The 15,575-nt window shown below is 48.2% G+C and overlaps 1 protein-coding gene across 3 annotated transcripts in view; it reads right to left on the bottom strand.

The window, feature by feature from the left end:
• Positions 1 to 15,575, bottom strand: part of RAB26 (RAB26, member RAS oncogene family) — a 191,169-nt gene that overhangs the window by 110,318 nt on the left and 65,276 nt on the right. Inside the window, exon 3 of one of the 3 annotated variants that reach the window (XM_044979690.1) lies at positions 14,131 to 14,161. The exons of the other annotated variants lie outside the window; for them this stretch is intronic. Within the exon in view, the coding sequence (XP_044835625.1) occupies positions 14,131 to 14,161 (31 nt within the window). The remainder of the gene's footprint in view (positions 1 to 14,130; positions 14,162 to 15,575) is intronic. 3 annotated transcript variants of the gene reach the window in all.

Here is a 15,575-nt window from a genome sequence, read left to right as displayed (position 1 = left end):
TCCTGCATTATACCCTCAGTTCTGCCACTTTTTAAGCATGAATTATAATACAGTGGCCTGAGCACCTTCATAGGGGGAATGAGGTGCCTTATACATTAAACAATTATTATGGTGTCTGGAGAATTAAAATCAGAACCTTTCAGGTGCAGAGAAAAATTAAATTACCGGTACTGGGTCCAAATTTAGGGGCAGTATCAACATGCAGCTTTTAAAATAGCCGCATGGTTACAAATTGTATCACAATCTGATTTTAATGGCTTCACCAAATGAGCTGGGGGTGGAGGGTTCCCCCGCACGACTGAGCAGGAGGCTCAGAGGAGTGGGCTGGGAGGTTCGGGCAATGCAAAAGGCAGGTGCCAGTTAAACTTGGCTGTGCTCCCTAGGCTCAGGTCCTGCAAAGGAATCCAAAGGGACAGAATTCACTGAGAATCCCTGCAGCTCCCTTTGCAGGACTGAGCCCTTGATCATCTGGTGCAGGGGTGGCCAACCTCTGGCTCCGGAGCCACATGGGGCTCTTCACAAGTTACTATGCGGTTCCTTGTATAGGCACCGACTCCGGGGCTGGAGCTATAGGTGCCAACTTTCCAGTGTGCCGGGGGGTGCTCACTGCTCAACCCCTGGCTCTGCCACAGGCCCTGCCCCCACTCCATGCCTTCCCGCCCCCTCCCCTGAGCCTGCCGTGCCCTCACTCTCCCCCCCCAGAGCCTCCTGCATGCCACAAAACAGCTGACTGGGACGTCCAGGGAGGGAGGGGAAGTGCCAGTGGGTGGGAGACGCTGGTGGGGCAGGGGGGCTGATGGGGGCTGCTGACGTATTACTGTGGCTCTTTGGCAATGTACATTGGTAAATTCTGGCTCTGTCTCAGGCTCAGGTTGGCCACCCCTGGTCTGGTGCCTCCCTAAAACAGAGGTAAATGAAGCAGAACTTTTAGCACACGCAGGGGTTTTTGGGCGGGGGGGGGGGGAGTGCTAAGTGTAATTTACTGGGCACTAGCTGCTGAGAATGTTGCAGCCGTTATTGCTGTGGGTGGAACAGAAAGAGCCCAGAAGAGCTTGCTGCAGGTTTATGAAATAGAGAAAAATCAGTCCCACCCCGATCCTGGAGCGCGTTGTTTTCATTGCTGCTGTGGCTGGCACCCTGTGTCTAGCTGTTACTGCAAAGCCACAGACCAGCGTCTGGGGCAAAACTGGGCAGTCACTCAATGGCACTGGAAAGAGACGGCTACTTTCAGATGCTACTTTAAGGGTCTTCACACTAGACATGGTTTGAAGGAAGATGAGCAGGGCCCCACAGCTGAAAAAGTGACCAGTGCTTTTGGTTGCCCAATTTGAGATGCCTTAAAGGAGCCTGATATTTGGAAGGTGAGTGCTCAGCACTTTCTGAAGATCAGGTCCCCTTTGTGTGTCCCAAGTGGGCTACCCCAGAATGGAGACATCTAAAATCACGGGCCACTTCTGAAAACGTAGCCCCGGGTGCTTTCTGGGCATCTTGGTCTCTGGCTCCTGGGAAGAAAATCCCAGAGCATGTATATATAATCCAGCCCGAGTGTCGCCAGCTACCAAGCCCTGATCCCTCAGGATCAGAGATCATGTTTACACATGGCGGGGTAGGGCTGGTGTGAGGCAGGAACTGGTATGCCACATAACTGACCCCTCACCGACTTGCAGCACTTCCGGCCACTGCAGCGCTGGAGAACTCCACTCCCCATCTCTGACCCCTGGATGACGGCTCAGCCAAGCCATGCCCTGTTCTGTATGATCACGATAAGGAATTACCATCATACTACACATACACACTTGAAAACATGCAATTTCCCTATTTGTGAACATGCTGAACATGGATTTCTTCGCACCTGGGAATCCATTCAAATCCGTACACTCTTGCTAAGTGGTGATTAGCACCTGGGACCCCTGTAGCAACCACCCTTGGAGCACTTAGTTTACTTAAAGCCATTTTCGCTCTCCAAAGCTCATGGGACACAGCTGAATTTTAGGAAATTTGCAAAGGTGAGAATTAGCAAAGGAAATTGCTCATTACTCAAGCATTTGCATGGAATATGGCAAGCAGATGTACACATCTTGTCGAACACACGTATTTCATAATGAGACTTTTTTAAAAACATCCAAGCGTCTAACATCTAATCAGTAGGTTTTTGCAGGTGCCACTACGACTGTTTTTGCAGAGATGATACACACAGCTCCTGAACTGAGTTTCCAACTCAGTTCCGATTAACATGCAGATCTCCCAGCACACCCATATCCCGCCAGCTTCAATCTTCCAGAAACAGAGTCATGGTCAGACTATCAATAGCAGAGACAACAACATGGCCCAGAATTCTCTTCATGCAAATCAGCTGGGTCTGGGGAAGAGATGCAAAGCCTTTTTTTTTTTAAATTATTATTATTCATGCAAACTGCCACAACCAGAGAAACTGAACTCCCCAGGCAGTAGAATTTCTTTAAAACTTTTTTTTTGCAAGTCTGTTTGAAACACCATTGCTTTTGGGTTTTGTAGCTCCATGCAAGTCAGCGTAACCGCCGCTAGATGATCTGCACATGCCGACTGCAGCGGGTAAGGAGTTTGCATGCTTTCATATTTGGGTCAAGATCCGGTGCTGCCTTTTACAGGAGGCTTTGCCAAGGAACACTTGTGGGAGCCATCCAGTCCCTCCTTGCCCCCCTCTATGGATACGCAGCCTAGACGTGGGGCTCGCAGATGCACGAAGCCCCAAACAATTGCTGGATGCCTTTCGAGAGGCCATTTCGCATTGTGGGAACATCACTCCCAGAATTCTCTGCTCTGCTGCAATGCCTCAGCATTTCTAAGGAGCAAGACAGAGGCTTGGGCAGCAACTCGGGAGGATTTCTAGCCAACTGAAGGCATCAAACACTTTGGTGTTTTGCACAGTGGAGCTGTTAAGCTGTGGGATGAATATTCAAAGGACCCCTTTAGATTTACAAAACCCTCCCTGGAGTTGCAGTCCCATCCATCCTGCTCCTTTGAAGTGCTGTGATGTCAAAGCAGAGAGCACACTGGGAAAAGATGGGCTATTGAACGTTGTCTGCGGTGGCACTGGAAAGAAACAAGATGGATTAGGGAGTTGGGGAGCTGGGGGTGGAGGGAAATAGATGCTGGACTCCATATGGTGCTAAGTTATTTTCATTTACTTTAAAATTGAATTCCTACATGAAACGAAATGAAGGAACCTCTTAGGATACCAGGCCATTCACAGCTATTGCACTGGGACTAACCTCAGACGCAGTAACCTGCTGGAATGCCACGTGCCATGCATTTTTACACCAGCACACGCCTCTGTTCCTGTTTAGGGTGGACGCACAGTTTCCAGGGTCAGTTTCTGCCCTGAGGCACACAGTTGCTTTGATCAATGATGCAGGCTGAGACGCCGTATCTGAGATCCACGCTATGGTACACCCAGCACAGCAGGCAGGCTGGCATCCCAAATCAGAAACAGGACTTCAGCCTAGTTTGAATGATCAGTCTTGTTTGTATCCGGGTAGCTCCCAGTGATCAACTGGGAATGGGGCTCTTTGTGCTAGCAGCTGTACAGACAGTCAGAGAGTCCCTGACCCAAGGAGCTTACAATGTAAATAGACAAGATAGACACAGACATGGAAAGAGACAGAACATACACAACGTTGGGCAGCAAACACTATGGCAGTGTGTGACCCAAGAACCCCTCCCTGCCAGCTGGCCAGGGGGTTACAGGAATGTCCTGACTCTGGTCGGTACATACCGGTTTACCAAAGAATGTCATGCCAAGTCACATGAATGTCATGTGAGGTCTCATATGACAACCACGGTCATTATGTATAGAGACTAGGTAAGGAGTTATGTGTATGTCTGCATGGACAGAGGGGATCCCTGCCGAGCGCGCTCTGTACTGAGACTGCAGGGCGTGGGGGCACGCTAGGGTATCGGCTCCTCCTGCTGGACAATCAGAGGCACGGTACAGAAAGCAGTCTTAGTTTAAAAAAAAGCACATCCCATTCTCCCAGCAAGTTGTGAGGAAGAGACTGTTGGTGTCACTAGGCCTGAGTAAACCAAAGTTGTGACTTTGGGCCTGAAGTGAACCAAAGTTCTTACATGCTGTGAATTTTAACCAACCTGCATGCTAACAGCCTAAAAGCAGAATATGTAAGAGTCAGCTTTTTAGCAGACAGCTGCAGTTCCACTTAAACTAGCAAAAGTAGTGAGAAGGCGGGAGGAAGGGGGGAGAAGGCTTCATGTGCCTAAGCTGACAAGGACAACAGATAAAACATGCGGATGAGAACTTTTTTTACACGCTGAGATGTAATGCCTAATGTAGCTGCTGCTGGGAAGGGAGGGGTGAGGGGGAAAACCGAACAGAAGGCTTACACAAACAAGGGGGGTATAAATGCTGGGACCCCGCCTGCGCGTGGGTGTGCAGGATTTGAGATTGCTATGTCTCCCTGGCACCTTATTTGGGCTCAAATAAACCTGTTTTGCTTCTCCACCCTGGTGTGTCAATCAGTGCTACGGACACCGGGCAACGAACCCTGCTGTTGCTCCGCCTCGGGCTCTTTGAGCCGGCAACAGTTTTGGCGTCCCTGGGTGGGCTCGAGGCAAAATTGTGCCTTGCCCGGACTCCTCCAATGGCCGGTGGATGATGGTCACAGCCGACGCCCAGCGCGCACCGGTGCCTTTACCGGGGGCCTCGGCAGAGATGCGTCAGGCCGACCTTGAAGGACACAACGGTACAACGCACTCAGATAGTGGAGAAGCAGCTGTGGGCGACGGTGAGGAACCGGTCCTGTGGATAAGGTAGGAACAGTCCAGTGGTGTGGACTTTTGCCCGAGGCTCGGGACCCCCAGCCGTTGTAATTCCCGCTAGACGAGAGAGCGTCCTATAGTGGGTCAAGGGCAAGCCCGTGGTATGGGGCAAGGACAGGGTAAGGTTAGTAGGGCAAGGTGTACGCCCCTAGAATGCATTCTAGCAAATTGGAAGGTATTTGGTTTGGATCCAATGACTAAGAGTAAACTGAAAAGATTTTGTACAGTAGACTGGCCTCAGTATCAGTTAGAGGACCAGGAAAGGTGGCCACCAGAAGGATCACTTAATTACAACACGATCCTTCAATTACTTCTGTTTTGTCAGCGAATGGGTAGCTTCTGAAGCTGTTTGTATAGAGAGCTCTTGTAAAAATCCCCCATCATATGCCCCAGAGCTGCACTGGGAGGAGGACTGTCCGTGGGAATGTCTCTCTCTGTTGGGCTCATGCCATCTGAACTTATTGACTGTGCAGCAAGATAAGATGCATTGTGGTAATAGGAAATAATGGCCTTGGTGTGTGTGTGTGTGTGTCTGTGTGTATATACCAGTGTGAGTGTTCGTTACCAGAAGACGCCCAGAATGCCCTATGAAGCGATTGCTAATGATCAGGAATATTCTAACGCAAGCCCGGTAACTAGTGGATCTTTAGGAGATCCGACCCACGGTGGGCTGACTCGGCCTGGCATCGTCCGGCGAGGAAGCTGCCTGGGTCTAGGAATGTGTGAACCCATCTTCCCTCCCCCCCTTCCTTTCCGTGTGGGCTACTGACAGTCTGATCATCTCACTGGATCCCAGAGACTAGCCGACGCTCTTTGCTGAAGGGAGGTGTAGGAGAGTCAGTCATCCTCGTTAGTCTCTCCTGTGTGAGTGTCCTGTAGGGAGAGATCCTTAGTTTATGAGCCGCTAGCGCGGACAGGGCACCCTCTCTGTGTGTGTAAGTGGAAAATGGGTAAGGGACAGTCTAAAAATTCTACCTCAGAATGGAGCAGCAGCGTACGGCCCACCGTGCCACAGCCAGGGAACTGGTCCTTTTCCTCAGCCCACCACAGCAGTCTGTGTGTCTCCCCACTTCACCCCAAAGATCTGGACTTTGGAACCAGCTTCTACTGAAGGCACCCAACAATTCCTTTGGTGCTGAGTGGCTCCAATTCCCATCACAACTGCCAGACAATTTTTAAATGCTGTTCTCCTAAACTTAGTTTTAAGGGTTTTAATTGGTTAATCTTAACTCTACAAATCCACAAAATACTCACATTAGCAATAAACCAAACTCAGTGCGGTATATAGCACTGCAACCTGCATACACACCCCAGGAGCAGGTGCTTTAGAGAGACAGATACATGTAGATTAACTCTTCATGTAACCAAATCTGCCTCCAATGAAAGATGTAAGAAGCAACGGCACAGAAGACCCAGAATTCATGGCTCTGGATCTCTTCACAGCTTTTCACACATTAGCTCATTAATTAAAGCCTTAAGAATTAAACCAGATACATGGATTAACTCGGCTCATAATTAAATTGACAAATCAAAAGCTTCTAAGAAAAACCCATTCAGGCGCCAACAAAAAAATCAAATCTGGCTTCACAACAAATCTGAAGACTGCCAGTTAAATCAGAATACCAAGCCTTGTTCGTTAACTTTATTACTGCTCCAGCATCTCTCTTTAATCAAACATATGTTCAGCATTATGTTCCAGGTAACTCTATGGCCTGAGCCTTCCGCCTGGCCATTGTCCAAGCTGTTTCCAGTTAAATTCCATCAAATGCAAAAAAGAAAAAAGTTATGTTCATGCAATAAGCTGGTTGAGGTTCTTCATGAGCCAGGGTCAGGAAGTCCTGGTGCCCTTGCACATATGTGGTATTTTGTGTTTCTGGATCTGTTGCTAACTTTAATGCCTTAGTAGACATGTATGACGTGCCCAATTACACGAGACATGGGAGCTCAGCATCGAATTTTCAGATTTCTGTGCACATTAAATCACCCCATTTTAATGCCATTTGCATTCGGATGTGCGGGCATTTCTATTGTCTGAAAACGAGAGCTGCTGCAGCCACTGGTTTAGAGCACAGGTGTGAACGTGCTGTCCAGCATTTCCAAGTGCACTGGCTTGGGGGGGGAGGGTTGAAAAGCAGACACAAGGGAAATAGACCCACAGCTCATGGACACTGCAAACGCCTCTTTTCTGTGTATGAGCAGACGATGGTGAGCTCTGGTGGTGAGGCCCACAGAGAGAACACGGCACCAGCGAGGACTGCTAGCTACCAGCGTTCTTCTGTAACTACAACGGGAGAAAGCTGTGTGGAGGAGGGCTCTAATCCCACCTCCCCATGCACGTGCTATTTACCCAGCAACTGTCTGCAGACACAGCTTCTTTACAGGCTGCCTGTTGCACCCAAAGTTTGCAGCACCAGGGTGCTGGGCACCCCCCGACACTGAAGTGCTGTCACCTGCTGGGCATCTCCTACCTCTTGAGGATGGCATCAGAAGAGAGACGTGGCTGCCTGAGGTACAAGGAGGCTCAAGAGCTGTGAGCAAGATCCTCAATGATATCCATTATTTCCTGGCTCGTCAGAACAGAGTGAACAGAAGGAAAACACACCAAACAGAAACCCAGAGTTTATCCTGGGATGATTGATTTCCCTGTCAGAGTAGAGCCAGGACAGCAGGGGAAGAAGGAAGTTAGCACAACCACTGTACATCTGCTACTGCCATTAGCATGGCGGTGCCTTGTCCATGAGAACTGGGGCAGTCAGGCGAAAAGTTGGGGGTGGCGTTATGGCTGCTGCTGCTGCATCTGTTTCGGATGAAGCAGGGAAAATGCCAGATTTCATGACTTTGCTTTAAAGCCCTTGAGTATCCTACATCTGTGTTGGCAGCTTGTTAATGAATGAAAATGTGGGTGCGTTTGCAAGACCCAAGGAAGGAGAAAACAAGAAAAGGTGCACGAACGGCATAGGTGAGAGAGGCTAAGGAGGGTTGGGGCAGCTGCTGAGCTAATGACCAGTAACAATAGCTCCCTCTGCCAGAGGTAACAGCACAGGGACAATATTCTATCTGGTTGCAAACCTCACTACTACTGCAACATTATGCGTGCACTAGATTTGGGCGTTTTTGTGGGGCGGGGCTGTTCTGTTTTGCAGGCAAAACTACACAGAAGCAGTATCCTCGTGCAATGCAGAAGGAGAAATTATCATCATCGTGGTTTGTGATTTGTATCGTGGTGCCCCCTAGGAGCCCCAGTCATGGAGCAAGACTCCAGCGTGCGAGGCGTTGCTCACAGAACAGACAATCCTTGCCCCAAAGATCCTGCATCCTAAGTACTCTCCTTTCATATTAATGTCCTTCAGCAGGAGTGTCGCATGCCCACGCAAGAGAACACTGGCAAACGGGCCGTGTTCCAAAGGGTGAATCGTCTCTCGCCAGTGGGCAGAACCCATGACTGTCAATGGAGGAGCCACACACTCAGCTAACAGTTAAGATTAATTTTGCTTTAATGCTCTAGCTCAAAGCACACGACAGCACCAGGCTGCCTGGGCGATTTAGCATGCGCTGAAACTAATTAATTTATATGGAGACAATTTATTTAACCTGAAACTAATTAAAGCAATCAGTGATCCAGGAGGAGCAAGATCTAATAGCCATTTTTAAGCAACTGGATTGAGTTGCCTCTCCTGGTTCTCCATTGAAGTTGTAGGCACAGCAGGTGTTACTGACTCTAGGTAAAAAGCCAGGAGATGATTTGTAATTTACAGATGCTTCCCCACTTCTGCGGTCACTGATCTAGCACGATCAAGAAGGGGCTGCTTCAGTTTATGTGCAAACCAAGAAAATGACTGTTTTTGCTGTCCCTTAGCACTAGTGGAGCAGATGCATGGGGGCACCCAAGCACGTTCACAACCCTGGAAGATACACTGCTAATCCTTCTAGAAAACAAGAAAAAGTCTTCAAATACCAACCCAGGTGGAAAACAACAGCATGTCAAGCATCGGCCTCATTTGCTTTGCCGAGAGCAGATAAGCATCAGTGAGAGAATCAACCCCCAGGCAGAGCAATCCCATTGGAAACACCGACTCTCAGATCTCCAGCTACGGGTGACCTGAAACAGTGCTGAACTGAGAAAGGAAATGCAGGGGAAGGAAGAACACATGAATTTGCTGGTCTGCCATTGCCAGTTTCTCTCCGAGCGCGCACAAATGGAACGGGAAGATTGCTCCTGGTCTCTGAAAGAGAAGCAGCCACAACTGATTCCGACACTCAAAGGCCAGATTATAACCAGCCACTGCATAAAGAGAGGCTAAGGTTGTTTGCGCCTCCCCAGACCAAACCGGGAGGCCAGGCCCCAGCCCTGCACCATCTGCCAGCAAAGGCTCATTAGCCACAGAGAGACGTACATAGCGCACCCCAGGGAAGGGGACATAGCAGCAACCCCAGCCACGCTATGCCAGAGTTATTGGCAGAGGCGCACAGATTAAATGCAGGGGACTTTAGCAGCCATGCTTCAGGCAAGTTCCATTGTTTACATTGGGGGAGAGGAGGGAAGAGTAATAGACCAGCCTTGCTCGAGCCGGGCAGCCCAGCTCCGACCCTGCAGAGAGTTAGCACTGCAGTTCCTGTAACCCGCATGTTTCGTTTGTTGGCATTTCACGTGCACATGGATTAGAGCACAGGGAAGCGAGGGGCAGGCTGCTTCTCTGATCACAGAGTCCCTGGAGGGGATGACAAAGTGAAAAACCTTTACCACTAGTTTGCAGCAGGCAAGTCTGCGTTGGAGGAACCCTCACGCTGGGCGGGGTTCCCTTTTGGAGTCAGCTGCATCGTGTGTGGCTTCCTGGAGAAACCACTCAGCTCTTGGGGGAGGATCCTTCTAGGTCTTGGTCCAGTTCCTAGCACACAAGGATCCCAATCCTGACCGGGGCTCTGTAAGCTACGGTTCTATAAATATTAAACAGTGTTAACACCAGCTCAAGCTGAGCTGAAGGCCTCGCCCCAGGCACGGGTACCAACCAATACAGTCGGTGCCAATAAAATGCTTGTGACAGCAACTGCCTGCACTGGGAGATCCCATAAAGAACAAGACATTCCATCTCGCTAGGTATCTAAACCACGTTTGTATTAGTGGCCCTTCTGAAGACTGTTTGCTGCTGCACCTTTTCACCTAGTGCTGACAAAAGGCAGATCGCACAGGAGAAGTGGGATATTTTCTATTGTGCATCTCCTGTTAGACTGTTCCAGAGAGAAGCTTACCGTGGAAGTGCACACAGCAAGTGCTGACATGGGAGCTCCCCTAAAATGGCTTCTTTTAAGTTAATACCAGAATGGGCTATTGGGTCATCTGGCAAGCCCCCAAAAGAGAGGATTCTGCACAAAACCTGCTCGCTAAAAACCCTGAAGAAGTTTTCCATTACACACCCTCCCTCTCCCCTCATAGCGGGCTGATGTTCACACCTCAATATCCTGCCCAATTTCATTTAAACGCCAAAAGGAAGTCGGTCCGACCCAGAGGCAGGCCAATCTCCCTGCCAAATCCCAGCTCCTAAAAGCAAACCCTGCTCTGTTAGGTCCGCGTAACCCACCTGGTTTGCACTGCTGCAATTGACTTTATCCGGCCCCCAAAAGGGTGAGAACGCCGGAGAGGAGACATGGGCTCTAGTCTAGGGGGATACTCTGGCTCTGCACCCATGTGGAAGGCAGGGCAGCCCACAGAGAAGGCCCTACAAGCATTCAGAGAGAGAGTCTGAAGCTGTATGAGAAGATTTTATTGTGGGCAATTCCCCTGGCAGGTCACACACTCAGCCACCCTCCAAGAGCTAAGCCAATCAGAGCGCGAACGTGGGGAGGGGGGGACAGTTATAAGTGCAGGAGTTAAAGACAGCAGTGGACTGAGCTGGTGATTAAGGCAAGGCCATAAGATGGGGGTGTGTGCTACGAGGGCAGAGTCCCAATCCCTCTGCCATGTCGGACACAGGCTGGTGCTATTCCTCAGTTAGGATAACATCTCATCCTTCGCAAGAGAGCTGGGAGGTTCCAGAATTAACAATTAGTTGCTTTACACTGGGATTCGGTCGGTTAGAGAGAGAACTGAGGCAGAGCTCAGCAAAGCAAAGGTTTATAAAGTCTTGCCTGACAGCTGGGCTTATCGGGAGAAGACAAAGCCCTCTAGAGCGAGCACCTTTTAGGGAGCCAGGGAATGGATCCCAACTCCTGTCCCAGGGCGCATACAGGCTACCGACTGCTGTCTCATCAGCAGCCAAGAGGAGCAGTCCACTCTGCAGGCAAGGGCTCCCTGCTGCTAGCTCTCTGTTCTCTGACAGGGCGCAGACTGTTTGAAAGCTCTGAGATGCTGCCATGCGTCTCAGGTGCCGAGGACGGAGACACACTACATGGTGTGGCCATGCTATCAAGACTGAGAAATCATCTCCGAGACGATCCGAAGGGAACACGTTTGGATGTGTGCACTAAAATGGAGAGGTATAGACTGTTACGTTGGAACTAGATCTTCAAATATATGAAACAGCAACAAAATGGGGAAATCTGTACAAAGAAACCAGTAGATTTACTGCCTAACTCCTTTTGTTTCAAAGCTATTCACAGGATTCCAAATACTATTTACAAGGTTTTGCGCTATTTATAATGTTTTGTGTGTGCATTAAATGTATGTTTGGCTAGGAAACAGTATGGTGCTCTCTCTTTGAAGCTGACTGGGCACTGTTAGCACCTGTTTATCAGGGTTTTACAGACAATAGCCCTTAACTTTCAGAAAAGTCCTCACCGAGAAAAGGAGTGAAAGGAAGTTGTATGTAATATTGCCCCAAGCCCCCTCTCCCTTGCTACCTCAGCACTCAGCATTGTCCTCTGAGCATTAATCCCTAAAATAAAAGCAATACAATAGCCAACCACATTATTTTCAACACTGTGGAGAAAAATCAAGTGAAGAGAGAGTTCACTTCCTGGCTGAGATCCTCATTTGGCCGGGTTTCAGCAGGGGGCACATTTTTATAGCAGAGCAAAAAACCAGAGAACATAGAATTTTCTACTAGAAATGCAGGGAGCCATAATAGCAGCAATGTGGATGGCTTCTCTCTGCCAGGGTCCTAATTTGGTTTTAGGACATAAGAACAGCCACACTGGGTCAGACCAGTGGTCCAGCTAACCCAGTATCCTGTCTGCCGACAGTGGCCAATGCCAGGTGCCCCAGAGGGAATGAACAGAACAGGGCATTTTCGAGTGATCCTCCATGAACTTATCTAATTCTCTTTTGAACCCAGTTATACTTTTGGCCTTCACAACATCCCCTGACAATGGAGTTCTGCAGATTGACGGTGTGTTGTGTGAAGTACTCCCTGATGTTTGTTTAAACCTGCCGCCTGTTAATTTCATGGGGTGTCCCCAGGTTCTTGTGTTATGTGGGAGTAAGTAACTTTTTCCTAGTCACTTTCGCCCACCATTCATGATTTTATAGACCCCCATCTTATCCCCCCGTTAGTCGTCTCTTTTCTAAACTGAACAGTCCCAGTCTTTTTAATCTCTCCTCATACGGAAGTGGTTCCATGCCCCTCATCATTTTTATTGCCCTTCTCTGCACCTTTTCCACTTCCAATACATCTTCTCTGGGATGGAGGAACCAGAACTGCATACAGCTTTCCACTTGTGGGCGTACCATGGGTTGATATAGTATCTTTATGATATTTTCTGTCTTAGTATCCATCCCTTTCCTAATGGTTCCCAACACTATTAGCCTTTCTTTTTTTTTTTTTGACTGCTGCTTCACACTGAACAGATGTTTTCAGAGAATTATATATAATGATTCCAAGATCTTTCTTGAGTGGCAACAGCTAATTTAGACCCCAACATTCTATATGCATAGTTGGGATTATGTTTTCCAATGTGCATTACTTTGCATTTATCAACATTGAATTTCATCTGCCATTCTCTTGTCCAGTCACCCAGTCTTGTGAGATCCCTTTATAACTCTTCACAGTCCGCGTTGGACTTAACTATACTGAGTAATTTTGTATCATCTGCAAACTTTGCCACCTCACTGTTTACCCCTTTTTCCAGATCATTTATGAATATGTTGAATAGGACTGGTCTCACTACAGACCCTCAAAGAGACACCAACATTTACCTCTCTCCATTCTGAAAACTGACCATTTATTCCTACCCTTTGTGTCCTATCTTTTAACCAGCTACCAATCCATGAGAGGACCTTCCCTCTTACCCCATGACTGTTTACTTTGCTTAAGAACCGTTGGTGTGGGACCTTGTCAAAGGCTTTCTGAAAGTCCAAGCAGACTATATCCACTGGATCACTCTTGTCCACCTGTTTGTTGGCACCCCGAAAGAATTCTAACAGATTGATGAGACCCTCCTGCTTCTGATGTACTTAAAAAACAGAGGGTTTGGGGGTTTTTGGGGGGGGGGTGTCTTTTTTGTTGTTGCTGTTTTTGTCTCTTAAGCTAGTTGTTCTTCAGATTCTTTTGTGGCCTGGCTAACTGTACTTTTACACTTGATTTGCCAGAGTTTATGTTCCTTTCTATTTCCCACAGTAGGATCTGACTTCCAATTTTTAACAGATGCCTTTTTGCCTGTAAATGCCTCTTTTACTCTGCTATTTAGCCAGGGGGCCTTTTTTGGAGGGGGGTGTCCTCTGAGTGTTTTTCTTTTATTTGGGGCATACGTTTAATTTGAGCTTCTCTTATAGTGCTTTTAAGAGGTTTCCATGCAGTTTGCTGACATATCACTCGTGTGACTGTTCTTTTTAATTTCCATTTAACTGGCCTCCTCATTATTGTGTAGTTCCCCTTTTTGAAGTTAAATGCTCCTGTGGTGGGTTCCTCTGGTATTTTCCCCCCTACAAGGATGTTAAGTTTAATTACATTATGGTCGCTATTGCCAAGTGGTTGAGCTCTATTCACCTCTTGGACCAGATCCTGTGCTCCACTTAGGACTAAATCAATAAGTCTTCTCTGCGCAGTGACCACCACTCTGTCTTTGCAAGGTGTATTCTACTACCCACCTGGCTATTCTAGCTTCTGTATCTGGACTTTCCCCCAATAACTTTGTCCTGGGCTGAATAATCCTGAAATAGTGTCTCCCTCTTCAGAGGTCCCTCTTTGAGCTGCTGTGCAACATCTAACACTCCCTCCAGGTTCCTAACCAGCATTTGGGAACAACCAGCTGAAGAACCTGCCCTGTGAAGAATCCATCCTGGTGACCCGAGTGCATGCTGGGACAGAGTTTGGGGAGTTCAGAAAGCACAGTGTGGATACCCATGCAGAGCAGACAGCCAGTAAAGCTTGCAGCATAATTACTTACTTCATTATGGAGTCTCCATGCTCCCAGTAACCTGGGGAACAATTAAACACACATTCAGTATCTGCCTACCTGTGCTCCCCATGCTGATGAAGTCCTACACCAAATCAAGTCAATGGCAAAATTCCTATTGACTTCAATTTGATCCACCAACTCTGAAGCCAGAGAAAACCAGAGGGAGGAAAGAGCAGAAGGTGAGGAGTTTGCTAGTCTGGACTCTTGCAATGGCTATGTCCTTTCATCCTGATTGGAGCTGTATAATAAGCAGAATCACAAACCCCTTCACTAACCCCAATGCCTCTTTAATACTTGTTACAAGGAAGAAATAAATCCTATGTGACCTTTTCCCCCATGCATGTTGAGCTGAGGTTTCAAAGGGACTCGGGTAAGTCTGGCCTGCCTCAGAGAGCACAAAAATATTAGCCAAGAACTACCTCAGATGAAAGAAACATTAAATAAATAATAACAACCCCTCCAACTGTCGATGTACCCCAATCCGACAAATGAATCCCTGGAAAATACAAGGGGGCCTTTCACTGAGAAATCATTCCCAGGACATTAGATCGTATGCAGTAGGCCCCTCCAGGGTCATCTTAAAGTGTTGTACAAGTTTATCAAGCAGGAGGTGAGCAGGGTTTGCATCATGCCGTGCTCCTCTCAAGATTGCGGGTTTGCAGAATGATTACAGGAATGCCTGGTCCGGAAGGCAAAATAAAGACAGAGGAACGTGCCCATTTCCTTCCTGACACAGGTGTACAGTTTGCTCAGCACTCTAATTAATGACCCAAAATCCATTTAGGCTGAGAGCCCCAGGGTATTGCAAACCTCATTTAGAAAAGCGTCCCACATGCAGTATTGATTCTTAGTGTAATACCTGCCTTCCAGTTATCTAGCACAAACTGTTCCATCACATAGAAAAACACTCCATTCTCTTTTGGAAGCCAGGCGGGCTGCCAAATCCTTTCTGATTGGCAGGGCACCAGGCCTGCTTTGTAGCACAGATGATGTTATATAGAATGTGTAAATTTGGGGATTGACTCATGTGAGCTGGAGCTCTACGTTGGGAACAAATGAGGCACACAGGGCCAGATCATTAACCGGAGTAAGGGAGCAGAGCTCCACTGACTACAGTTGAGATGCACCAATTAACAGCCGTGAGGATCTGGCCTGTAAAACTCCATTTGTGCATCTGTCCCAGCATTTGGCCTTTGTGCTCGAGACTGCCAACTGCGAGGGGTTTAGTCACAACACGATCATCTGTTTCAGCAGAACGCGTGCACCAACTCGTTCCATAGAGGCCACCGAATGATGGGGAGATGCGAAGACAGCTCAAATAGCCTCAAAGCCATTCTCTGTTAAAACTAGTAACCGTGCTGGGGGGGGGGGGAAATCAGTGGCTGGGTACCCCACTTCCAGTGCCTTGAATCCATTCAGTTCCTTTTGTGTCC

Source organism: Mauremys mutica, chromosome 11, assembly GCF_020497125.1.
Source record: "Mauremys mutica isolate MM-2020 ecotype Southern chromosome 11, ASM2049712v1, whole genome shotgun sequence".
In the NCBI taxonomy this organism is placed as follows: Eukaryota; Metazoa; Chordata; order Testudines; family Geoemydidae; genus Mauremys; species Mauremys mutica.
Note: the sequence above shows the minus strand (reverse complement) of the source record. Positions and strands in the feature narration are given on the sequence as shown.